Raw genomic sequence first — 25,631 nt, forward strand, 5'->3', positions numbered from 1 at the left:
AGGAACCCACAGGAGAATTTGGGATCTGAAACAGCAAATACAATTTGATTTTCCCAGAAGTGAGCAAACGTACTGTGACTCTGTGTGACCACAGTGGGCTGAAGCGGCAAGTTCAGGGGTAGGTGATGTTCAAAGTAGAGGCCACAAGCCAGCGCCTCCCCGCCCCCACCGCACCTCCTGCAGAGCGTGACGCCAGTAAGAGTGGTCATCTATTTCTCTTCCCACCAGCCACCCCAGAGCCTGGCTTTCCCTGGGAGGAGGTGCAACCTCAACAATCCTGGGCCAGTCCCATTCTTTTTGGATGTGGAAATTGAGCCTGCCCAGAATTGCTTGGCTGAGAGGCTGCTGTGTTGGGATTTGCTCCTGACTTGCAGCCACCTGACTCCACAGGGATGAGGCAGTAGAGACAGCCCCGCCCCATCCTCAGTATCCTGGGAATGTGTTGGAGGGCAGGGGTGGCCCCGACTGGGACACTGGGAAGACGGTTGGAAACAAGGGAGGTGAGTGTGCCATGTCCCGGCTCAAATGAGGAAGGGCCCAGTGTGACCTCGGCTTTCCCAGGAGCCTGAGGGACTTTTGCATCTGTATTTTTAAACGTTGGTGGCCACAGGGCAGGTTGTGGCCTTGAGTAGGGGAGGCACCGACTTCCAGGGAAAAGGCTGGAGTTTCAGGAAAGGGACTGTCCCTCCTGGATAGGCACCATGCTCCACCCTGCCGGGGTGGGCTTGAGAAGAGGGGCTTCTAATTCAACAGGAGGGCTTGCCCCTACTCAGGGAGTGGCTAGGCTGATAGGGGAGGCATGATTTCCCCCAACTCAAGTCAAGAAGGAACCACTAATCTGATGGAGGAGGCACATACCAGCTCCCTCCTGGGGAAATTTATATTTCCTAGTCTAATTTGAGGGACAAAATTTAATTTTACTCGGACAGCACTCCTAGTCCCAGGAAGGATTCAAGCTTTACAGCGTAGTGAGCTCTAGTCTGATGGAGGAGGCAGGACCCAAACCCACCCTCAGGGAAGTTTCCTATGAGGGTGGAGGCATGTCTGTTATCTTCAGGAAGCTCTAGTCTAGTCTGACATTCATCCAAATGTCCTCTGGGGAGGAGGGGCAAAATTGCTCCCCTCAATTGAGAATCTATTCAGAGGAGGGAGGCATGCTGCCCCACCACTCCCCTTTTTTTTTCCTTTTAGATCTAGTCCTGAACCCAGATGCCCCATGTATCTTCAGGGAACCGAAGGGAGAGGCAAAATCCACTTTTAGAGATATCTAATCTGTGAAGAAGTCACACTTTCATTCTCTGGGAGATTCTGATCTGATGGAGGAGGAAGAATGCAATTCAAACCCTCAAAGAACTCTTACACTGATTGGAAACATGTCCCCACCTTGGGGGCCTCCAAGTCTGATGGCAGAGGTCTTCCTCCCATCCTTGGGAAGCTCTAGTCCAATGGAGGAGGCACTCCCCCACCATGTCAGCGCCTTCCTTCCCGTACCTTCTCCCTGCCCTCTGGCTGCCTGAATGAGCAGGGCAGGGGGCTTCCCCTCCCCATGTCCCTGGTGAATCCTAGAATCAGGGAACTTCTGCAGGAGGACACCATGGTTCCCCAGCCCTGGGACTTCCCTTTCTCTGTCAGCCCAAACCCAGGGCCTCACTGGGGGGCCAGACATGCCTGCCCTGCAGATCATAGCTCACCTATCACCCCAGCCCCCATGACATCACCTGGTTATTGCATGTCCACAGCATCCCAGGCTCCGCAGGGACTTTCCATGCTTGACCTCGCCAGTGCCCTACCCTGAGAGGGAGGAGTCTGTCCCCACTTTACAAACAAAGCTTAGAGGGTATGGCACTCTTGCCAGAGGCCACACAGCCAGAAACTGGCAGAGTGGGGAACAGACCAAGTGGGTCTGACTCCAGAGCCCTGGCTCCTTAGGAACGAGGATGAGGATGATGTACGTATACAGTCCTCATTTTGTGCCAGGCAATCCTGCCAAGGGCTGTATCGCTGACTCACTAGATCTTCTCGGCCATGGTGTTATTATTCTCATTGTCATTATTCTGTGACTCAGACAGGGAAACTGAGGCCCAAAGAGATAGATGAGTATGTAGCAGAGCCAATACTCACAGTCAGGTTGTCTGACTCCAGTGCCATTGTCACAGCTCAGCTCCCCCAGAAGACAGATGTTTATACGGAATTGGGCATGTGAAAGATTTATGGACCAGCCTGGGAAATGTAGCAAGATCCCATTTCTGCAGAAATTTTAGAAATTAGCCAGGCACGGCTGGGTGCGGTAGCTCACACCTGTAATCCCAGCACTTTGGAAGGCTGAGGCTGGCAGATCACCTGAAGTCAGGAGTTTGAGACCAGCCTGACCAACATGCAGAAACCCCGTCTCTACTAAAAATACAAAATTAGCCAGGTGTGGTGGCACACGCCTGTAATCCCAGCTACTCGGGAGACTGAGTCAGGAGAATCGCTTGAACCCAGGAGGCAGAGGTTGCGGTGAGCTGAGATCCCGCCATTACACTCCAGCCTGGGCAACAAGAGCGAAACTCTGCCTCAAAAAACAAAAAGAAAAAGAAATTAGCCAGGCATGATGACACACACTTGTAGTCCCAGCTACTCAGGAGGCTGAGGTGGGAGGATCGCTTGAGCCCAGGAGGCTAAGGCTGCAATGAGCTATGATTGCACCGCTGCACCTCAGCCTCAGCCTGGGCAACAGAGTGAGACCCTGTCTCTTACATACATATGTATCTCTTAAATATATATATATACACACACACACACATATATCTTAAATATATATGTGTGTATATATATACATATATAATGTGTGTGTGTGTATATATATACACACATATATATACATGTGTGTGTGTATATATGTGTATTATATATGTGTGTGTGTATATATATATATTTGTAAGGCACAGCACCTCAGAAAGGAAAGGGGGAAGCAAGAGGAGTGAGCAAGGGGGACCGTCAAGTTGTAATGCCCCCCCACAGGAAGGCTCTTACATTAGAGAAGTCCCACACTGGTCAGAAATGGCTAGCACCTCTGAACCCCACCTGTCATTGGCTGGAGACTGCCCAGGAGACCATGCCCCAGCCGGTAAGCTGAAGCAGACCTCAAAGGAGCCAACTGCCAATGTCAGAGGCTGTCTGCTCTCTCTGCATGCCTGGCAGCAAGATCAAAAGTCCGTTTTTTTTGATGTTTTGTTTTTTTTTTTTAAATTTCTGAGACAGGGTCTCACTCTGTTACCCAGGGTGGAGTGCAGTGGCATGATCATAGCTTACTGCAGCCTCAGCCCCCCAGGCTCAGGCGATCCTCCCGCCTCAGCCTCCCAAGTAGCTGGGACCACAGGCTCACCACCACCACGCCGGGCTAATTTTTATATTTTTTTGTAGAGGCCAGGCGTGGTGGCTCATGCCTGTAATCCTAGCACTTTGGGGGGCTGAGGCAGGAGGATCACTTAAGGTCAGGAGTTTGAGACCAGCCTGGCCAACATGGCGAAACCCCATCTCTACTAAAAATACAAAAATTATCCAGGATTGGTGGCATATGCCTGTAGTCCCAGCCACTTGGGAGGCTGAGCCAGGAGAATCTCTTGAGCCTGGGAGGTGGAGGTTGCAGTGAGCTGAGATCACACCACTGCACGCCAGCCTGGGCAACAGAACAAGACTCTGTCTCCAAAAAAAAAAAAAAAAATGTATTTTTTTGTAGAGACGGGGTCTTGCTCTGTTGCCCAGGCTGGTCTCAAACTCCTGGGCCCAGGTGATTCTCCCATCCTGGCCTCCCAAAGCACTGGGATTAGAGGGATGTGCCGCCACACCCAGCCAACAGGTTTTTTCTTGAAGGGGGGATGTGAGCTGCCTGTGTCTATGGCTGCCACTCCCATACCTATATGAATAATAACAATCATTTTAAAATAATATCTTCCATTTACTGAGACTTTCCTCTGTGCCAGGCCTGTGCTGACGTGTGTGAATTCATTTGACTCTCACAACACCGCCAGAAGACATGCACTGTTTTTACCCTCATTTTATAGATGAGGAAACTGGGGCTCAGAGAGGGTAAATAAATCACTTGCCCAGGGTCACACAGCTGGTAAGTGACAGAACTGGGATTCGAACCCAAACAATTAGACAGGGCCCCATTCACAGATGAGGACACTAGCCCACTAGTACCTGATTGTCTACTGTCACCTCGCTGAGACCACTGTGACCTTCCTTCTTACGCCCCACCTTCCCAGACCCCCATCCACCCACCCAGGGCAGATGCTGATCGCCACACTTCCCCCACCGAATCACCCCTCTCTGATCACGGCAGCTGGCAGGGGCAGTGGAGGGGGTGGGGGGAAGAGGGCGTCCAGTCTCCCTGGCCTGCCAAGAGAGGATGTCGCAATCCTCTGACTCAGCGTCGTGCGTGCAGACCCAGCAAGAGGCAGAAAGGGAAGATTAAGTCTTGGCTTAGGCCCCAGATGGGCTGATTCTGCTCAAATGCCAAGAGCTCCCACAGCTGCCAAGGCTCCAGGGTGGGGAGGAACCAGGAGGTGCAGGCCATGCTCCAGGAAGCTGGCCCGCATTCACCCGTGGGGGTGGGGCAGAGCAGCCTCAGGGAGCGGAGCCGTGTGGACTTCCAGCCCAGGGCCCAGACTGGAGGCAGCCTGACCTTGGGCATGTCCCTCCCCATCCGGGCCCAGAGTCTGTGTATCCCTCTGTCTGCGGAATTCACTTGCTCTCCCTGAGCCTCCCTGGAGGCTCTAGTGGTTGTTCCTCCTCAAGGGACTCTTAAGTCTAACTCTATTTTTTTTTTCTTTTTTGTTTGAGACAGGATCTTGCTCTGTCGCCCAGGCTGGAGCGCAGTGGCACGATCTCAACTCACTGCAACCTCCACCTCACGGGTTCAAGCGATTCTCCTGCCTCAGCCTCCCGTGTAGCTGGGATTACAGGTGCCCGCCACCACGCCCGGCTAAATTTTGTATTTTTAGTAGAGACGGGGTTTCGCCTTCTTGGCCAGGCTGGTCTTGAATTCCTGACCTCAGATGATCCTCCAGTCTCGGCCTCTCAAAGTGCTGGGATTACAGGCGTGAGTCACCATGCCCGGCTCCTTAAGTCTAACTCTATTCCCTCCTGCTGCAATGCCATCCTCTCTCCACCCACGGACCCTCCCCATACTAGGAGGCAGCAGAGAAGAGTTCCAGGGTCTGAATCTCCATGGGTGTCCTTGGGCACATGACTTTCCCTCTCCATGCCTCAGTTTCCCCATCTAAACCATTTCTTCCCAGGGAGAAGGGGTCTAGAATCAAGCTGGAAGGGTGCACCTGCAGTCTCCGAGACTCATGGCCACTTCTCCCAGGTCAGAGGCATGCTGGGGTCACAGGGACCTGGCTTGAAATCTCAGCTCTCCCCAGTTCCTCACCGTGTGACCCGGGCAGTGAGTTCACTTCTCTGTGTCTGTTTCCTCCTCTATAAAATTGGGTTTTTAGCTGAATTTTCCTTACAAGGTGTTGAGAGGATTAAGTGGGCCAATTCTTAGTTGCAACTCAGCCCGGAGTGAATGTTTCTGTCTTGTCTCCTCTGTGAGTAGAAAAGGGTGAGAAGGAGGCCCTGGTCTGCTGGATAGGGTAAGGGTTAAGGCCAGCAGTGTGGACACAGAAATGAACATTATTCATTCATTTATTCCACACACTTTTCTTATTTAATCTGCTCAGTAAGCCTGTGAAACAGGATCCGTTATCATCCTGTTATTATTATTATTACCATTATTTTGAGACAGAGTCTCGCTCTGTCACCCAGGCTGGAGTTCAGTGGCATGATCATAGCTCACTGCAGCCTTACACCTCAAGCAATCCTCCCCACCTCACCCTCCCAAGTAGCTAGGACTACAGGTGCCTCCTGAGCCCAGCTAATTTTTAAAAATTTTGTGTAAGCCTGGTGTGGTGGCTCACGCCTGTAATCCCAGCACTTTGGGAGGCCGAGGCAGGCGGATCACAAAGCCAGGAGTTCGAGACCAGCCCAGCCAATATGGTGAAACCTCGTCTCTACTAAAAATACAAAAATTAGCTGGACATGGTGGCGCGAGCCTGTAGTCCCAGCTACTCAGGAGGCTAAGGCAGAAGAGTCGCTTGAACCCAGGAAGCGGAGGTTGCAGTGAGCCGAGATTGCGCCATTGTACTCCAGCCAGGTCAACAAGAGCGAAACTCTGTCTCAAAAAAAAAAAAAATTTGTAGAGACAGGGTGTCACCTTGTTGCCCAGACTGGTCTTGAACTCCTGGTTTCAAGGGATTCTTCCTTATACCTTGGCCTCCCAAAGTGCTGAGACTACAGGAGCACACCCCATGCCCGGCCCCATTCCCCACTATTAAAGTCACAAGGGGCTGGGCATGGTGGCTCATGCCTGTAGTCTCAGCATTTTGGGAGGCCAAGGCAAGTGGATCACTTGAGGTCAGGAGGTCGAGACCAGCTTGGCCAACATGGTGAAACCCAGTCTCCACTAAACATACAAAAATTAGCCGGGCATGGTGGCGGGCGCCTGTAATCCCAGCTACTTGGGAAGCTGAGGCAGAATTGCTTGAACCAGGGATTGGAGATTGCAGTGAGCCGAGATCATGCCACTGCACTCCAGCCTGTGCGACAGAGCGAGACTCTATCTCAAAAAATAAAAATTAAAAAATAATAAAGTCACAAGGAAGGCACAGAGAGGGAAAGCCACCTGCCTAAGGTCACATAACTAGCACATGGAAGAGCCAGGGCTCAAAACTATGTCTCTAAACCCAGCATGTTGAATTCTATTTTCCCCAATGAAGCAGGTCCTGCTATTGAAAACACAGGGCATTTGATGAGGACAATAATAATTTATAATATTATATTATTATTATTATTATAAAACTAATAGCAGCTAAATTGCATTGAGAGCCTTCTATACATCAGACCCCATGGGACAGAGTCATATTTTCTTGATGTGATCCACTCTACAGATGAGGAAGCTGAGGCTCCATGAGGTTAAGTAACTGCCCAGAAGTCACAAAGCTAACAATCAGGAGGCAGGACTTGGACCCAGGCCTCAATTCAAAACAAAGTAGGACAAGGAGGCCAGAGGTGGTGGCTCACGCCTGTAATCCCATCACTTTGGGAGACCGAGGAGGGAGGATCGCTTGAGCCCAGGAGTTCGAGACCAGCCTGGGCAACACAGCGAGGTCCCCTGACTCTACAAATTGTTTTTTTTATTAGCCAGTCATTGCGGCACATGCGTGTAGTCCCAGCTACTTGGGAGGTTGAGGCAGGAGGATCACTTGAGTCCAGGAGTTCAAGGCTACATTGAGCTATGATCTCACCACTGCACTTCAGCCTGGGAGACAGAGCCAGATCTTGTCTCAAAAAAAAAAGCAGGACAAGACCCAGTAATTGAGCCAGATGGGAACTTAGGCCCTGACCAGCCCTACTCTCTCCTCTTATAAAGAGAAATTGAGGCCCCTGAGAGCAAGAAAGCTGCCTCAAGCCTACAGACTTCCAGATGGAATTTCGTTTCCCTCTCAGGACTTTGAGCAGGTAAATTCCTGGCCTTTCCTCCCCCAGGGTGGGTTGGGGAAAAAGAAGCAGCAGCTGGTGAGGAGATCTGAACAGGTACAAAGGGCGGCCTGCATGAGGGGAAAGTGGTTAGACACCAAGCAGAACTTCCGGGCCTCCTCTGGGAAGTTTCTGAGACTCATCCAGGGGCTGCCCCTGCGGGTGGGGGCCCTCCAGAGGCCAAGGCCCAGAGAAAGGAGACCCTAGTCCTTTCCGCCTGGGGTGCAAGGAGCCGGGGGAAGGTGGGAGTGGCCATCCTGGTTCCTCATCCTCCGTTCCCGACATTGGAGGGAGGCTGCTGTGGGAGCTGGGGCTTTCCTGAGAGCAGAAGATTCTGGGAAATTAGAGACAGCTGCAGGGCGGGGCTGCCTCCCAGCCTCCCTTCCCTTCCCTCCCCTTGGTCCCTGCTGGCCCCGGAGGCATGCCTCTCTACCCCTCCACCCCACCAGCTCCTCCTCCCCTAGTCTATGCCTTCCACCCTCGGAACCTCAGATCTTTTCCCCTGAACCTCTTTCTTCTCCCTCAGATCTGGCCTCTACCCTCAGACTCTCTCCAAATCTTCTTCCCTCAGACCCTTCTTTTCCCTCCAACTCTCTCCTCCTCCCTCAGAGCTGCGTCTTCTCACTTAGTGCTTCTCAGACTTCCTCAGACTGTGCCCTCTCCCTCAGATACTCTCCTCTCCCCTCAGACCCTCACCTCCTCACTCAGACCCTCACTTCCTCCTTCAGACGCTCACCTCCTCCCTCAGACCCTTACCTCCTCTTTCAGACCCTCACCTCTTCTCTCAAACCCTCACCTCCTTCCTCAGATGCTTATCTCCTCCTTCAGACTCTCATCTCCTCCCTCAGACCCCCACCTCCTTCAGACCCTCAACTCCTCTCTCAGACCCTCACCTCCTCCCTTAGCCCCTCATCTCCTCCCCCCGAACCTCACCTCCACCTTCAGACCCTTACCTCCTCCTTCAGACCCTCACCTCCTCTCTCAAACCCTCACCTCCTTCCTCAGACTCTTATCTCCTCCTTCAGACCCTTGTCTCCTCCCTCAGACCTTCACCTCCTCCCTCCAAACCTCACCTCCACCCTCAGACCCTTACTTCCTCCATCAGACCCTCACCTCCTCCAACAGACCCTGTCCTCCTCCTACGGATCCTCTCCCCCTCCTCCCACTAAACCATCTACTTCTCTCTCAGACCTATCTTCCTTCTTCAGATCCTCCTCCTTCTGACCCTTTTATCCCTCATCCAACCTCAGAGAACCATCAGCACCCTCTCTTCCAGCAGCACCCTCTCTCCCAGCCCTTCGAAGCCCCCACTGGACCCATCACATCTTCTCCTCTCTACAGTCCTGCTAGGTTGGAACCACTGCACCAGCTGCCCCGGGATGCCAGGAGTGGGACAGGCTTGGGTGTCCTTCCCACCCTACCTCTGAGGGTCCCCACCCTAAGCCTCACCCCTCCAAACCTCAGCTTTCCTTTCTGTGCATTGGGGTGGTGTTCTACACCCCTCTCCTGTGTCTGAGGGTCCCCAGGGGTGGGGTTGGGTGGGCAGAGAACACAGCCCCCAGCCTGTGCAACCCAATTCCTCCCTTCTCTTCCCTTGCTGTGGCCCCCACAACACCAGCAGACAGGGGTTGCCATGGGTCCCATTTTCCAGAAGAACAAACTGAGTCTCAAGACAGGGGATGTCTTGTCTGAGGTCCCACCGGGAGCAAGGGGTGGAGGTGGAATTAACACAGGTCTGTGCTCGGGATGTTTCGCCACGAAGGGGCATAAGGGAAATCCAGAGAGAGGTAGAAAGGAAGGGAAGGGATGAGGCCTCTCCCTACAGCCACTTCTCACATCCTGGGTTAACGATCCACTCGGGTGGGGCCCGAGTCCGGCCAAAGTCCCTTCCCGGAGCCCCAACACCCACTTTCAAGGTCCCAGGGGACACAGAGACAGCAACAGAGATGGGGAGACAGAGACAGAGGGCGGGGCAGGAGACAATCAGAGGGAGATCCGGCAAGTTGCATAGACAGAAGGAGACCGGGGGAGAGAACCAGAGAGACGCCGCGTGCCCCCTGGGCAAGTCCGGGGTGCAGCCCCCATGCCCCGCCCTCTGTGTCCCCAAAGCCTCCCTCTCCGCCTCCTGTGACTCAGTGACCCGGACTCAACCCCAGGAGCTGCCCCGCCCCCAGGGAAATCCGGGAAAGCCCCGGACCTTCGGGGCCCCACCCCGGGGCGGGGAGAGGGAGAGGAAGGGAGGAGACAGGGAAGAGTCCCGCCTCCCCGCTCCCTCCCTGCCATCCAGCCTGAGTCATGCCCCCAACCCGCCTGGCCTGTTCCCCACCCATCAACCCCTCCTCGAGGTGGGAGGGGAAGTCGGGGGGAAGCCAAACTGCTCCCCGCTCCTGCAGCACCGGCCTCGGTCGCGCTCTGGCCTGGTGTCCGTGTCTCTTGCTATCTCTCTTTCTCTCAAGATCTCTGCGCCTGTCTCCATGTCTCTCTCTCTCTCTGTGCACCTAGGATTTTCCGAGCACCCACCCCGGTGCCCCGCGGGCCCCGGCTGGCTGCAGGGCCCCCAATGCGTGCAGAGACACAATCAGTGGAGCGCTCCCCACCCTCACCCCACCCCCAGCCCCTTTAGACCCACGGCTGATGAGGCACGTGGAGTGGCAGAGATGGAAGAGGGGAGGGAGAGGAATCGTTCCTGGCCACCTGCCGAGTGCCAGTCCCTGCCCCGGGTGCGTCTTTTCACTTCCACTGAGGAGGAAACGGCTCAGAGAGGGGAAGTGTTTGGCCAAGGTCACCCAGCGAGTAAGTGGGAACCGAGATTCCAACCCCTGTCCCAGAGATGCCAAGGCCTCCTGAGAGGCAGAGAAGTAGACAGCAACTGAGAGACCGAGAGATGGTGACAGACACAAAGAGACAAAAGAGAGAGACAGAGACGGAACAAAGCACACAGAGACAAACGCGGGGTTGCGGAGAGAAACACCTACTCAGACAGGAGAACCAGAGACAGTTACAGACTCAGAGATAGAGATGTTGAGAGCTAGGGCCAGAAAGACAAAAACAGAGGCAGAGAGACTGAGAGCGGCCCTTGGCAGCAGGGGTGGGGACACCCCCCCGCCCCCCGACCCCGCCTCCTCTCCCCCCACCCCTCTTTTCCTCTCCCTCCCCCGCCGAAGCCTGGCTGCCCCGGGCGCCGCGGGCCAAGAGGGGGCAAGCGGGGCGCGGCGCGGCGCAGGCGGGGCGCAGGGCAGGCTACACCGCAGAGCGGCGGGAGCAGCGGCGGGTCCAGGAAACCCCTGGGGCGTACGGGTGGCCCCGGGGGGGCCGGGGGCGGGGAGGCGGGCGGCCGGCACCGCCCCGGCCGACAAAAGTCCCTTCAGTTCAGCCGGCTGCAGGGGAAGTCCCGGCGCCCGACGAAACCACCCTCCCGTGCAGCCGAGCCCAGCCGCGCTCCGGCCGCCGTCCCCGGCGGCCCCATGCCCCGATGCCCCGCGGGGGCCATGGACGAGGGGCCCGTGGACCTGCGCACCCGGCCCAAGGCCGCCGGACTCCCGGGCGCCGCGCTGCCGCTCCGCAAGCGCCCGCTGCGCGCGCCCTCCCCGGAGCCCGCCGCTCCCCGCGGCGCTGCGGGCCTTGTCGTCCCCCTGGACCCTCTGCGCGGCGGCTGCGACCTGCCGGCGGCCCCCGGGCCCCCCCACGGCCTGGCCCGGCCGGAGGCGCTTTACTACCCGGGTGAGTGGCCCCCGAGGGTCCGGGCCGGGTGGGATCCACACAGAGTATAGGGTCACAAGAGCCAGGAGGCAGAGCTCGAGGCACACACCGGTGTCTCTCCAGGGACCTGGGTGACAAGAGGATATAAGCCCAGGTTCCAGGGATACAGATACGAGATCATCGGGGAGCCAGTAAGCTGTGCCTTGGGATCTGGGGATTTGGGGACCCTGGGGGGCAGAGCCCAGGGGCTGAGTGACATGGGGGGGTCAGGGACAATGCACAGTGGTACAAATATGGGGGTGTCGGGGAATCAGGGCACAGAGCCTGGTATCCTAGGGACAAAAAAGTACAGGCTCTTAAGCCAGATGTGTAGGGTTATGAGGAAGCTGAGCTGCGCTGGAGAAACTGGGGTTCCTTGTATCCTGATATTAGAATCAAAGGGAGTCAGGGTAACAGAGACTGGGGTTCTAAGGAGACAGATACTGAGGATCTCAGGATGTCACAATCCCAGGAACCAAGGTATCTGGAGACATGGGCATTATGAAAACAGAGATGGGGTTCTGAGCACCCCAATATCTGGGATCACAAGGATCCAAGGAAATGAACCAGAGCTCCAGGGACCCAGATACCAGGAAGTCTTGAGGACCCAGGGGAATGGAGACCCGGCGTTCTGGGTACTCAGTTATGTGGGGCCACAAGTGATCAGGGTCCTATTTGAGGTGAAGATCAGGTGGGCCGAAGGGGATCAGGGTACTGAGGATCCTAAGATTGGGTAATTCTGAGACTCTGGGTAATTCAGAGGCAAGATGAAAAATTCAGGGGTCTCCAGACAGAAAGCCTCAGGGCCCCAAGGCCTGGTATTGGAGATACGGGGACCTGGAAACTTGGGAGTTCAAGAACACAGGGCCCATAAAGATCAGCAGATGACGAAGATCACACACTCTTCTCTCCATCCTATCTCCATCCCTGATCTCAAGAAGCGGTGTCCCCTACCACAGCTGTGGCCACGTCACCATCCCCAATTGACCCCCAAAGCTGCAGAGAGCCCTTCTACAGAGCCCCAAAACTTTAGGTAGTTTCTGCACCCTCCACCCCATCAGCGTGACAGCTGGAGAGCCTCAAGCTGTGTGCATCAGGAGTTCTGCCACAGCCTTCCAGCTTTCCCATTCCAAGAGTGAGAAAGCAGTCCTCAGTTTTCCCCGTCTATGTGATGGGTTGGTATGGATTTGCCTGCTGCCGTGGTCCCCTCACCTTTGTTTGTTTGTTTGTTTGTTTTTGTTTTTGTTTTTTGAGACAGAGTTTTGTTTTGCTCTGTCGCCCAGGCTGGAGTGCATTGGCGTGATCTCGGCTCACTGCAACCTCCGCCTCCCAAGTTCAGGCGATTCTTGTGCCTCGGCCTCCCGAGTAGCTGGGATTACAGGCATGCACCACCACACCTGGCTAATTTTTGTATTTTTAGTAGAGACAGGGTTTCACCATGTTGCCCAGACTGGTATTGAACTCCTGACCTCAGGTGATCCACCCGCCTCGGCCTCCCAAAGTATTGGTATTAGAGGCATGAGCCACCATGCCCGGCCTGCCGTGGCCCCTTTTTAAACAGTTTGATCTAAAATTACCCATGCGTGGTGGTGAGCATCTGTAATCCCAGCTACCTGGGAGGTTGAGGCAGGAGAATTGCTTGAACCTGGGAGGCAGAGGTTGCAGTGAGGCAAGATCGTGCCACTACACTCCAGTCTGGGTGACAGAGCAAGACTACATCTCAAAAACAATTTGAACAGGTTTCTGGTAACACCTCCTCTCTCCCTCCACTCTCCCCAAACCCACTCTACATTTATCCCACACCCTGCACCCAGCAATTCATCAGCCACAAAATCACTCCGCAGACTGTCCTTGGGGTCCCCTGCTAGGTGATGATGGGTGCACCCTCTGTTCTTAAGGGACCCTTTGTCTGATTGGAGATTGGGGTCAGAAGGTAAGTGACAATGAGGGTGACCAGCCCTGGAGGGAGAGGAAGCTGCCAGAGCCCAGAGGAGGGACGTGGAAGGGGGTTTGTTTTAGGCCTTGAGGACCCTGTATGGGATGCAAAAGGGACCCAGGAGAAAGGGCAGGTGACACCGCAGGAGCAAAGGTCTAGAAGTGGGGAGCGGGTTGAGGGTCTGTGGGTGTGGCCTCACCCATGTCCCTTCTCTGTCCTCCATTGTCCAGGGGCCTTACTGCCTTTGTACCCCACTCGGACCATGGGCTCCCCGTTTCCTCTGGTGAACCTGCCTACACCCCTATACCCCATGATGTGCCCCATGGAACACCCCCTTTCTGCTGACATCGCCATGGCCACCCGTGCAGATGAGGACGGAGACACGTGAGTGACAGTCCCCTGTTAAGGGGAGGGGTGGTTGGGAAGACCAGCCGTCCATAACACAGGGCCACTCAGCTCCCAGTGGACCTGAGTCACAACTTGGTCTCCACCACAGGCTGTGTGACCTTGAATAAGTCCCTTCCCCTCTCTGAGTCTCAGTTTCCTCCTCTGAAGAATGGGCACCTTGAGAGCATTTACCTCCTAGGCCACTATTTTTGTTTGGTTTTTGGTTTTGTTTTTTTTGAGACAGGGTCTCACCTTGTCGCCCAGGCTGGAGTACAGTGGCACGATCTCGGCTCACTGCAACCTCTGCCCCCCAGGTTCAAGTGAGTCTCATGCCACAGCCTCCCGAGTAGCTGAGACTACAGGTGCCCACTGCCAAGCCCGGCTAATTTTTGTATTTTTTGGTAGAGACAGGGTTTCACCATGTTGGCCAGGCTGGTCTCAAACTCCTGACCTCAAGTGATCCACTCGCCTTGGCCTCCCAAAGTGCTGGGATTACAGGCATGAGCCCCAAGCCAACCCCTAGAACACTATTTTTGGAACAGTGGTCTTTAGATTTTTTATCACAACCTAAAAACAAGAAAGATAGTTCATTGATTAACTTACCATATGAATTATACATGTAAAACTCCTATCACTGGACCTGGCATAAATGTTGAGTAAGTGTTTGTTAATATGACTATTATTTTATCTCAAACCCAGCACACACACACACACACACACACACACATAAACTTGAAATTAAAATTGCACAAAATGAAACAATACTCGCCCTTAGTATGTGGGTTCTACTGTGACATTTTCTTTTTTTTTCTTTTTTTCTTTTTCTTTTTTTTTTTTTTTTTTCTGAGACAAGGTCTCGATCTGTCACCCAGGCTGGAGTACAGTAGTGCAATCATAGCTCACTGCAGCCTTGATCTCTTGGGCTCAAATGATCCTCCCACCTCAGCCTCCTGAGTAGCTGGGACCACAGGCACTACCCCCACACCTGGCTAATTTTTGTTTTTTTTGTTTTTTGTTTTTTGTTTTGTTTTTTTTTTTTTTGTAGAAACACGGCAGTCTTGCTATGTTGCCCACACTGGTCTCAAACTCCTGGGCTCAAGTGATCCTCCCACCTCAGCCTCCCAAAGTGCTGAGATTACAGGTGTAAGCCACCGAGCCCAGCTTACAGCTTTACTTTGCCATTTTCTATTCTAGTCGACTTCATTGTTTCGTGGTCACAGCCCACTACATTAATTTGAAGATCCCCTAAATTGATTTCACAACCCCCATGGTTTATCACCTGCAGTTTGAAGAACATGTTTGTGAGGTTGCTGAGAAGTCCTGCACGAGAGGGTTTGGTCTGTGCCTAGCACATAGTAAGCACTCACTACAATTGATCATCATGATTCTTATTATTCTATCGACCTGGGTTGGAATCTCAGCGTGGCCACTTTCCACTCCCTCTGTACCTCAGTTTTCCTCTCTGTAAAAACAGGAACCATCGCGTGTGAGGGTCTCCGGGAGGAAGAAATGACATGATTTATACAAAGCACTTCTGTGAGAATTAGTTTGGGGCCTGGAAACCACAGGTAGAGATGAACAGGCCTATATCTGCAGAGAAGTAGCAGAGGGCTGCTCCACCACTGGCCCACTGGTGATTTCATGTCCCTGAGTCTCAGTTTCCCTATTTGGAAACTGGGTCTCATAATAGCACCTATCACAATTAGGATTCATTGAGATCTTGTACACATGTATTAATACAGTGCACAGAACAGGGCTGGGCAAACAGTAAGTGCTCAATGCATGGAAATGGGTAATGTTTGAGCAGAGCTCCCAGGGTGGTTTGCAGGCCATCTCCAGAGCCCTAGCAGGAGAAAGTGGCCGAGATTATAAAGAGCTAATAAAACCTAGTTCCCTCCCCTTCTGGGTACCTCTGGGGGGTCATCTATGAAACGGGCTTAATTAGTCTCTGCCCCCAGGGGTGAGCTGTCCATGCTGTTGAAAAGCAGGGTGCTTGCCAGAGGCCACACGGCCCACCAGTCTCCAGCCCCAGGCCCTCCCCCCACCCTCCCTCCCCGACTCTCCCCCAAGGCAAACACTTCTGCCTCAGCTGCCTGCTGGGGGAAATCCCTTCCCGCAGAACTTGACCGCAACCCAGCTGCTCTGCCTCCCCCACGTCAGCACCCGTCACTCACTCGCAGCCTCCCCCCTCCTGGCGCTTCCTCCAACCTTAACCCCTTCCGCTGGGGCTGAGACTTTACCGGAACGGGCAGCGGCCCGGCCCCAGCCTGCGCCACCGGCTCCACTTCACACCCGGGGGAGGGCAGTGGGGGCGAGGAGGGTGGGGGACGCTAAGTCTGGGTCCCCGCAGAAGCCAAAAGGTTGGGAGGCTGGGCTTCCATCTCCTCACAGGCGGGTACGAGCCTTGGGGCATTTGGACCCCCAAGGGGTTAGGGACTGGGCAGCCAGAAACCTGGGGAGGGGGCAAGAAGGCGGGGACGGCGTGGGGGGCGGTGATGTTCTGATTCTCAGAAGGCAGAAGTTGGGGAACTGTATTCCTTAATCTCCGAGGGGATGAGGAGCAGCTTGGCAGCTTGGGGACCTGGCACTCAGAGGGGCTTTAGGGGCAGGACCAGATACAGAAATTTGCAGAGTCCCTTGTTCAAAACTTAAGAATTTCACGACAGCGGCAGCAGGACATTCTAAGCCTTGGGCAGGTAAAGCTGGTCATGCCAAGGGGCCTGAAAGTCTGTGTTCCCAAAGGGGCAGGGTTTGAGGCGCTGTATTTCTGGGTCTCTGAGGCGACAAGGACAGGCAATGTACTTTGGGATCCTGGAGCTCTGAAGGACGGGGGAAGTCCTTATTCTTAAAGAAGAGTTAGGGCTATTTCTGGCTCCCAAGAGATGTTGGGGGTGGATGCCGGGATAAGGAGGACTTGCAGCCAGCTGGAGCCTGAGCTCTGCGGGGTGGAGTTCCAGAGGGTCCCCCAGGCGGGAGGACTCGGGATTATGCGCCCCCCGACACACACACCTCAAGGGAGCTAGGTCTTCTTGGGCTGGGCACCCCCTTCCCCCGCCCCATTCGAGGATGGAAGTTGGGGTGCCAGGGGTGGCCAGGGTAGATCCCCGGCGGGACAAGCTTCCCTCCCCCGGGAGCAGGAAGCAGAGCCCCGCCCAGCAGACCTGTTACTGGAAGTCCGAGGGCTGGGTCGCCCCTCCCGTCCCCACTTCCTCCAGCCCCGCCCCACCCCCTGCGGCCCGCGCGTTTATGGGAACTCAGGCCTGGACGGTTTCTCTGAAATCATTCGCTGCGTCTGCCCTCACTTAACCCTGGCCGCCCCGAGAGGGACCCAGGCCAGGCGTCCTGGGAGATGCAGAGAAGGGGGGACCCTTCCCAGGGACCCCGGCCCCTCCCTCGACATTTTATTTTTAAATTTGGCTTTCACGGATTAGGAGTCTGGTTCAGCGATTCACCTGCGTGATCTCACCCTGGCATGTGGGCGCTGTACTTTACATAAGAGAAAACTGAGGCTCCGAAAGGCCCCCATGGCTTGCCCTGGCACGCAGCTAGGCTAGAAGGGGTTGCAGCCCAATGTGCGACTCTGGCCCCAGGATTTCTGCACTTCCATCAGAACCACCTGGGAGGCTAGTTTAAACTGGATTCGAGAGACACATTCCACAAGAGAGACGGGTGCTGGTGAGAAAGGAATTACTTGGTAAACTTTAAATAAAGATCCTGCCGCCCACTGTGTACACGCAGTCCTCCTTGGGTCCTCCACTCTGTCCTCCACCCCATGCAAACATGCACAGGCGTGCACAAGCACGCACGCACACACACACCAGTCTCCGAATAGCTGTTCTAGGTTGGGGTCTCTGGAAACTGAGCAGGAAGTTTATTGGAAATGCTTTCCATCAGCACCTGTGGGATGAAGGAAGCCCATATGGGCAGAGGGAGAAGTTGAGCTGCTGTGTCACCTCCACAGGGCCTCAGCCGTCCCACAGGGAATATTGAAGCTGCAATGGCCTTCAGCATTGGGGTCAGGAGGCTAGGCCTTCTATGCTGGCATTAACCAGTGACTGGATGCCATTGAAGGGCAGCTGCCCTTGATTCACATGGGGCGTGACCTTGGACAAGCAGCTCTCTTGAGTTGAGGGTAATTCCCAAATGGTCTGAAAGCTGACAATCTTCCCAGAAGCTGAGGGAGTGAGTCCTTCAGTCTGGAAGGGGGTTCTGGACTGTACAGCCTCCAGAACAATGGCCCCATCCCAGTTTGTCCTCACCTCCCTTTTAGTCAAAACTTTTGTTCCAGACTGGGCATGGTGGCTCACGCCTGTAATCCCAGCACTTTGGGAGGCTGAGGCAGGAGGATCACTTGAACCCAGCGGTTAGAGACCAGCCTGGCCAACATGGTGAAATCCTGTCTCTACTAAAAATACAAAAGTTAGCTGGGCATGATGGCACACTACTCGGGAGGCTGAAGTTGGATGATCGCTTGAACCTGGGAGGCAGAGATTGCAGTGAGCAGGAGATAGCACCACTGCACTCCAGCCTGGGCGACAGAGCAAGACTCCGTCTCAAACAAATAAAATAAAATAAAAAGGTCCCTCTGGCTGTTGTGTGGGGGACAGACAGTAGAGCATAGGTGGAAGCAGAGAAGCCATGAGGATGGAACTGTACTAGACCAGCAGGGAGCCAGTGGTGGCTAAAGCAGGATGGAGGGAGCGGGTGGTAAATCAGGATGGAGGGAGCGGGTGGTAAATCAGGATGGAGGGAGTGGGTGGGGAGAAGTGTTTGAATACTGGGGACATTTCCAAAGTATTCAACACATTGGAGTTAGCATTGCCAACAGCATGAGGGTGAGAGGTGAACAGCCCCTAATGCCTGTGATTCCTTCACTCCCCCACCCCCAGGCCTCTCCATATTGCTGTGGTGCAGGGTAACCTGCCAGCTGTGCACCGGCTGGTCAACCTCTTCCAGCAGGGGGGCCGGGAGCTCGACATCTACAACAACCTGCGGCAGGTGAGGCTGGGTCTGAGGGAGGAGGGCTGGGGCCTGGACTCCTGGGTCTGACGGAGGAGGGGCTGGGGGCCTGAACTCCTGGGTCTGAGGGAGGAGGGGCTGGGGCCTGGACCCCTGGGTCTGAGGGAGGAGGGGCTGGTGCTTGGACTCCTGGGTCTGATGGAGGAGGGCTGCGGGCCTGGGCTCCTGGGTCTGAGGGAGGAGGGCTGGGGTCCTGGGCTCCTGAGTCTGAGGGAGGAGGGCTGGGGGTCTGGACTCCTGGGTCTGAGGGAGGAGGGCTGGGGGTCTGGACTCTTGGGTCTGAGGGAGGAGGGCTGGGGTCTGGACTCTAAGCACCGAGGTGCTCCAGGCTTCTGGTTCCTGGAGAAGAAGGGCTCTGGGGCCTTGGACTCCTTGTTCCTGAGAGGGAGGGGGCCTAAAGACCTCCTAGTGAGGAGGGAGGGGGCTGGGGACCCAGAATTCGGGTACTAGGGAAAGAGGAGGTTGGAGGCCCAGTTTTCTGGGTCCTGGGGAAGGAGGAGCATGGGGCCCGGACTCTTGAATCTGAGACAGGAGGTGTCGCAGGTTTCTGTTCCTGGGGAAGACTGCAGGATGAGGAATAAGGGTTCAGAAAACCTGAGGGAGGCAGGACTAGAGAGCAGGGCTGGACACAGGTCCCTCACAGTCACTGTTCCCCAGACACCGCTCCACCTGGCTGTGATCACCACATTACCGTCTGTGGTCCGGCTCCTGGTGACAGCTGGTGCCAGCCCCATGGCGCTGGACCGCCATGGCCAGACGGCCGCTCACCTGGCGTGCGAGCACCGCAGCCCGACCTGCCTGCGAGCCCTGCTGGACAGCGCAGCTCCGGGCACGTTGGACCTGGAGGCCCGCAATTATGACGGTAAGCATTTACCGCGGGGCACGGCTCGGCTGTCCAGCGGACCTGGAGTCTATCAGCGGCCGCAAAGCCCGGGCCTAGGTTTCACCGAGCCCTCCTCTCCCTCAGGGCTCACCGCCCTGCACGTGGCAGTGAACACCGAGTGCCAAGAAACCGTGCAGCTCTTGCTGGAGCGCGGTGCCGACATCGACGCAGTGGTGAGCGCGCACTAGGAGCTGGGAGGGAGCGGGGCCTTAGCAGGGGCGGGGTCTTGGCGGGGGCGGGGCCAGTGTGGGGCTGGCGTGGGAGAGCGCCCGGGTGGGGTGGGGCGTGGAGTATCAGACCCAAGAGAGAGGCTGGACCCCGCGAATGGGATGTGGACGGGATGCGGGTCGCCGGCTGCTGGAGCAGAGCTTGGAGAAACTAAGACCTTCCTTCCCCGCCTCAGGACATTAAGAGCGGCCGCTCCCCGCTCATCCACGCCGTGGAAAACAACAGTCTTAGCATGGTGCAGCTGCTGCTGCAGGTGCGTACAGCCCCCCTGAGCCTCGCGCCCACCCTATCCTCTGACCCCAACCCGGCTCTGGCCCCAGCCCCTAGCTCTGACCCCGCCTTCCACTTCTGGCTCCGGCTCCTGCTCCGCGTCCAGCTCTGATCCTTCCTTTAAGGCCTAGTTATCTCGACTCTCGGGCTCCACGCCCCTGGCTACGAACTTGTCCTATTCCTCCCCTGCCACCTCAACGGCCTAGGCCCCGCCCTGCGATGGCCTGGCTGACCCCGCCTTCCAGCTAGGCCCTGTCCACGCATTGTCCTTCCCCCCTCCAGCCCCCGAGACTCCTTGGGGCGCGGGCCTCGGTGTCCAGCTCCGGTTCATTCATCGCCGCCAACGCAGTCCCTCTTGGCCCGCCCTTGGCTCTCGCTCCTACCTTCCCGTGACCCCACCCCGATCCGGTGCCGCCCCACGTGCCGGCCACCCACCCGGGCCTCCAACCTCTGTTCCCTTGCCCCGGGTGGCCCGCGCGCCCTCCTGACCCGGCCCTCCCGTCCCACAGCACGGCGCCAACGTGAACGCGCAAATGTACTCCGGCAGCTCCGCCCTGCACTCAGCGTCCGGCCGCGGGCTCCTCCCGCTGGTGCGCACGCTGGTCCGCAGCGGCGCCGACAGCAGCCTCAAGAACTGCCACAACGACACGCCGCTCATGGTGGCGCGCAGCCGCAGGGTGAGCCGGGGCAGCTGTGGACATGCCCCTTGCACACGTGTGTCCGCGGGCTGGTTGCAGGCGAGTGTGCCAGAGCGCAGAAGAGTGAGGGTGTCTGTGCCGTTGCGTGGAGGGGAGTGGGTGAGCCTCTGAGAGCGCGGGTGTGAGTTCCAGAAATGAGGAGAGACTGGCACCAAGAAAAAAAGTGCCTTGCCCATCTTTTCCTACTGAGAAGTGGAGAGGCCACCACCTGGATCCAGTCAGCTAGGAGGGATAGAAGGAGAGAGGGCTGTGAGGCATGGGTGGCTCTATGGTCACGCCCATCTTCCTACAGGTCATCGACATCCTGAGGGGGAAGGCCACCCGGCCTGCTTCCACTTCCCAGCCAGACCCCTCCCCTGACCGGAGCGCCAACACCTCCCCCGAGAGCAGCAGCCGCCTCAGCTCCAACGGTGAGAAACCGTTCCCAACCTCCAGCCCTGGCGCCTCCTCCCTCAGACCCAGGAATCCCAACCCACAGCCCCTCCTCCCTCGGATCTAGGAGTCCAGGCCCCTAGCCTCCTCCCTCTGACCCAGGAATCCCAACCCATAGCCCCTCCTCCCTCAGACCCCTGGCCCCTCCTCCCTCAGACCCCAGCCCCTCCTCCTTCAGACCCCCCCCAGCCCCTCCTCCCTCAGACCTCAGCCCCTCCTCCCTCATACCCCTAGCCCCTCTTATCTCAAACCTCAGCCCCTCCTCCCTCAGACCCAGGAGTCCAGATTCCCAAACCCTCCTCCCTCAGACCTCAGCCCCTCCTCCCTCACACCCCCAGCCCCTCCTCCTTCAGGCCCCCAGCCCCTCTTCCTTCAGACCCAGGAGTCTAGGTCCCCATATGCCTCTTTCCTCAGACCCGGGAGTTTAAATCCCCAGCCCCTCCTCCCTCAGACCCCCTGCCCCTCCTCCCTCAGACCCAAGAGTCCAGATCCCCAGCCCCTCCTCCCTCAGACCCCTAGCCCCTCCTCCCTCAGACCTAGATCTCAGGCCCCAGCCCCTGCTCTCTGGGTCTGGCCTCTCACCACCCTCCACCTCTGTCTCTCTTCCTTCCTCAGGTCTTCTCTCTGCATCACCATCCTCCTCACCCTCCCAGTCTCCCCCCAAGGACCCCCCTGGATTCCCCATGGCTCCTCCCAATTTCTTCCTTCCTTCCCCATCTCCACCTGCCTTCCTGCCCTTTGCTGGAGTCCTCCGAGGCCCTGGCCGGCCGGTGCCCCCCTCCCCAGCTCCAGGAGGCAGCTGAGGGGGATGGGGGGGCAGATCTTGGACTCATGAGGAGGGGCCCCCCTGCCCTGTGGGGTCAACCCTTCTGGAAACTGTGAAGATCTCACTCTGCCCCCCCCCCATCTTCGGGACCAGGATTTGCACAGAAGCACATGCACCTACCCATACACCCCCTCTTCTGAGCACAGATGTTCCCCCATCTCGCTCCCTCCCAGGACTCTGACCCCAGCATTCTCAGGCACCAGTCCCTGTCCGGAATGCCACCCACATCTTCCATTTCCATGTTCCCTCCCAGAGCTGGTGGACCCAGGGAACAGCCACTCCCCTCCACTCTCTACCAGATAATTGAGGAGGGGAGAGGTGGGCCGTAACGGGCACGGATCACGATGTAAATTATTAAGCATTTTGGTTGGATTTCTTTTGTAATAAACTATTTTTGTACCATATCCCTTGGGTGCATGGGCCTCTTTCATGAGATGGACCTGGCGGAAGTGCCGTCGTGTGTGCGCACACCCATGCACTGAATCCAGCTGACTCCCAGAGTGATGTTGTGAGTCTCAGACAGACAATCTCCTGTGTGTCACTCTGGGACTTCTGGTGTGTTTGGTTGTGAATGTTGCCATCATTCTCACTGTTCCATTGTTTCTAAGGAGGATGTGGTGTGTGATATCTTTTTTTTTTTTTTTCCAAGACAGAGTCTTGCTCTGTTGCCCAAGCTGGAATGCAGTGGCACGATCTCGGCTCACTGCAACCTCCGCCTCCCCGGTTCAAGCGATTCTCCTGCCTCAGCCTCCTGAGTAGCTGAGATTACAGGTGTGCACCACCATGCCTGGCTAATTTTTGTATTTTTAGTAGAGACGGGGTTTCACCATGTTGGTCAGGCTGGTCTCGACCTCCTGACCTTATGATCCTCCTGTGTCAGCCTCCCAAAGTGCTGGGATTGCAGGCATGAGCCACCGCACCTGGCCAGTGTGTGATATCTTTCCAGGGCACCCTGTTGGATTCCGTAGTGACCCTGGGCATGTGTGTTTCTGTAGTGTGGGGGTTCCGGTGATAACCCACAGCTGACTTCAGCCCCAATCGTCTCTGGCTGTCCGAGTGCGTGGTGTTTGGGAGTGTTCCTAACATTGAGATCTGGGGTGATGCTGTGATTGTTGCCCTGTGACTGCCTCACATGGTGTGAGGCAGTTTTACTCGGTGGTTCCATGGGGCCCCTCTAATGGACCACATCTGTGGTTTTTTTGTTGTTTTTTTTGTTTTGTTTTGGGATGGAGTCTCACTCTGTTGCCCAGGCTGGAGTGCAATGGCGCGATCTCGGCTCACTGCAACCTCCGCCTCCTGGGTTGAAGAGATTCTCCTGCCCCAGCCTCCAGAGTAGCTGGGATTACAGGCACCCACCACCATGCCTGGCCAATTTTTGTATTTTTAGTAGAGACGGGGTTTTGCCACATTGGCCAGGCTGGTCTCAAACTCCTGACCTCAGGCGATCCGCTTGCCTTGGCCTCCCAAAGTGCTGGGATTACAGGCGTGAGTCACCGCGCCCAGCCACACATCTGTGCTTTGACTCTGGGGTATGTCTGTGTGTCAGTCGGGGTTTGTAATGGTTTCCTGTTGCCACTATCACAAATCACAAATTCAGTGGCTTGAAATGATGCTAACTTTTTTTTTTTTTTTTTTTTTTGAGACAGATTCTCACTCTGTCACCCAGGCTGGAGTGCAGTGGCACAATCTCAGCTCACTACAACCTCCACTTCCCTGGTTCAAGCCATTCTCCTACCTCAGCCTCCCAAGAAGCTGGGACTACAGGCGTGCACCACCACACCTGGTTAATTTTTTGTATCTTTACTAGACACAGGGTTTCGACATGTTGGCCAGACTGATCTGGAACTCCTGACCTCAAGTGATCCACCCACTTCAGCCTCCCAAAGTGCTGGGATTACAAAAGGTGTGAGCCACCGTGCCAGCCAAACAATACTAATTTATTCTCTTACAGTTCTGGGCATAAGAAGTCCAAAATCGGCCGGGCGCGGTGGCTCACGCCTGTAATCTCAGCACTTTGAGAGGCCGAGGCGGGCCGATCACGAGGTCAGGAGATCGAGACCATCCTGGCTAACCCGGTGAAACCCCGTCTCTACTAAAAATACAAAAGATTAGCCAGGCACGGTGGCGGGCACCTGTAGTCCCAGCTACTCGGGAGGCTGAGGCAGGGGAATGGCATGAACCCGGGAGGCAGAGCTTGCAGTGAGCCGAGATTGCACCACTGCACTCCAATCTGGGCGACAGAGCAAGACTCTGTCTCAAAAAAAAAAAAAAAAGAAGTCCAAAATCGAGGCCAAGCACGGTGGCTCACACCTGTAATCCCAGCACTTTGGGAGGCTGAGGCAGGAGAATCCCTTAAGACCAGGAGTTTGAGACCAGCCCAAGCAGTATAGTGAGACCCTGTCTGTGCAAAAAAAAAAAAAAAAAAAAAAAATTAGCTGGGCATAGTGGCAGGCACCTGTAGTCTCTGCTACTCAGAAGACTGAGGTGGGAGGATTGCTTGAGTCTGTGAGTTCAAGGCTGCAGTGAGCTATGATCGCACCACTGCACTCCAGCCTGGGCAACAGAGTGAGGCCCTACCTCAAAAAAATAAATAAATAAAAGAACCATGGTGTCAGCATCTGCTTCTTGTGGTGAAGGCTTCAGGCTGCTTCTACTCGTGGCAGAAGACCAAGGGAACCACACATGTGCAGGGATCACGTGGCACAAGGGGAAGCGAGAGAGAGACAGAGAGAGAGAAGTGCCAGGCTCCTTTTAACACCCATCTCTCATGGGCGTTAATGGGGAGAACTCATTCACCCTCCAGGGAGGACATTAATCTATTCATGAGGGATCTGCCCCCGTGACCCAAACACACCTCACATCAGGCCCACCTCCAACCTTGGGAATCAAAGTTTTTTTTTTTTTTTTGAGACAGAGTCTCGCTCTGTCACCCAGGCTGCAGTGCAGAGGCCCAATCTCGGCTCACTGCAGCCATTGCCTCCAAGGTTCAAGCGATTCTCCAGCCTCAGCCTCCCAAGTAGCTGGAATTACAAGCATGTACCACCATGCCCAATTAATTTTTGTATTTTTAGTAGAGACGGGGTTTCACCCTGTTGGCCAGGCTGGTCTTGAACTCCTGACCTCAAGTGATCCACCCGCCTCGGCCTCCCAAAGTGCTGGGATTACAGGTGTGAGCCACCAAGCCAGGCCCAAATTTCTTCATTTTTTTGGACACAGAGTCTCACTCTATCACCCAGGCTGGGGTGCAGCGGGAGATCGTAGCTCACTGCAACCTCGACCTGGGTTCAAGTGAGGGGATCAGATTTCAACATGAGGTTTTGAAGGAAAAAATATTCAAACCATAGCACTGAGTGTTTTTTGTTTGTTTTTTATGGAGTTTTTTGGTTTGTTTGTTTGTTGAATCTGTGGGGGCTTCTCTGGGTCATCATAGTGAACATTTAATCCCCATCACTCTGTAATGTAGTTGCATCTATGGGGCCAGCTGCCTTAACAACTTCCTGGATGGCATCACTGGGGTCCGTGAAGGGCTGTGTGTGTGCACACAAACACTCATGCACATGCACTTCTGGATGGCCTGTGTGAGCACTGATTGGGTGACCTGTGTGTGCCTGGCCCACCTGACTGGGACGTCCATGCATCTTTCTGTTT

At 55.6% G+C, this 25,631-nt stretch overlaps 2 protein-coding genes across 2 annotated transcripts; both read left to right on the forward strand.

The window, feature by feature from the left end:
* The first annotated feature begins 350 nt into the window (after positions 1–350).
* Positions 351–9,601, forward strand: LOC134760652 (uncharacterized). The gene is made up of 2 exons (XM_063719558.1): positions 351–500; positions 7,460–9,601. The coding sequence occupies exon 2, from the start codon at positions 7,988–7,990 to the stop codon at positions 9,080–9,082; it is 1,095 nt and encodes a 364-aa protein (XP_063575628.1). The 5' UTR covers positions 351–500; positions 7,460–7,987; the 3' UTR covers positions 9,083–9,601.
* A 1,283-nt stretch (positions 9,602–10,884) lies between these two features.
* BCL3 (BCL3 transcription coactivator) lies at positions 10,885–22,387 on the forward strand. Its single transcript, XM_024237897.3, has 9 exons — positions 10,885–11,286; positions 13,471–13,624; positions 18,517–18,625; positions 19,304–19,508; positions 19,614–19,702; positions 19,933–20,010; positions 20,537–20,704; positions 21,018–21,135; positions 21,773–22,387. Exons 1-9 carry the CDS (start codon positions 11,031–11,033, stop codon positions 21,958–21,960), a joined length of 1,365 nt encoding a protein of 454 aa, XP_024093665.3. The 5' UTR covers positions 10,885–11,030; the 3' UTR covers positions 21,961–22,387.
* The last annotated feature ends 3,244 nt before the right edge of the window (positions 22,388–25,631 follow it).

Source organism: Pongo abelii, chromosome 20 (assembly GCF_028885655.2).
Source record: "Pongo abelii isolate AG06213 chromosome 20, NHGRI_mPonAbe1-v2.0_pri, whole genome shotgun sequence".
Lineage (NCBI taxonomy): Eukaryota > Metazoa > Chordata > Mammalia > Primates > Hominidae > Pongo > Pongo abelii.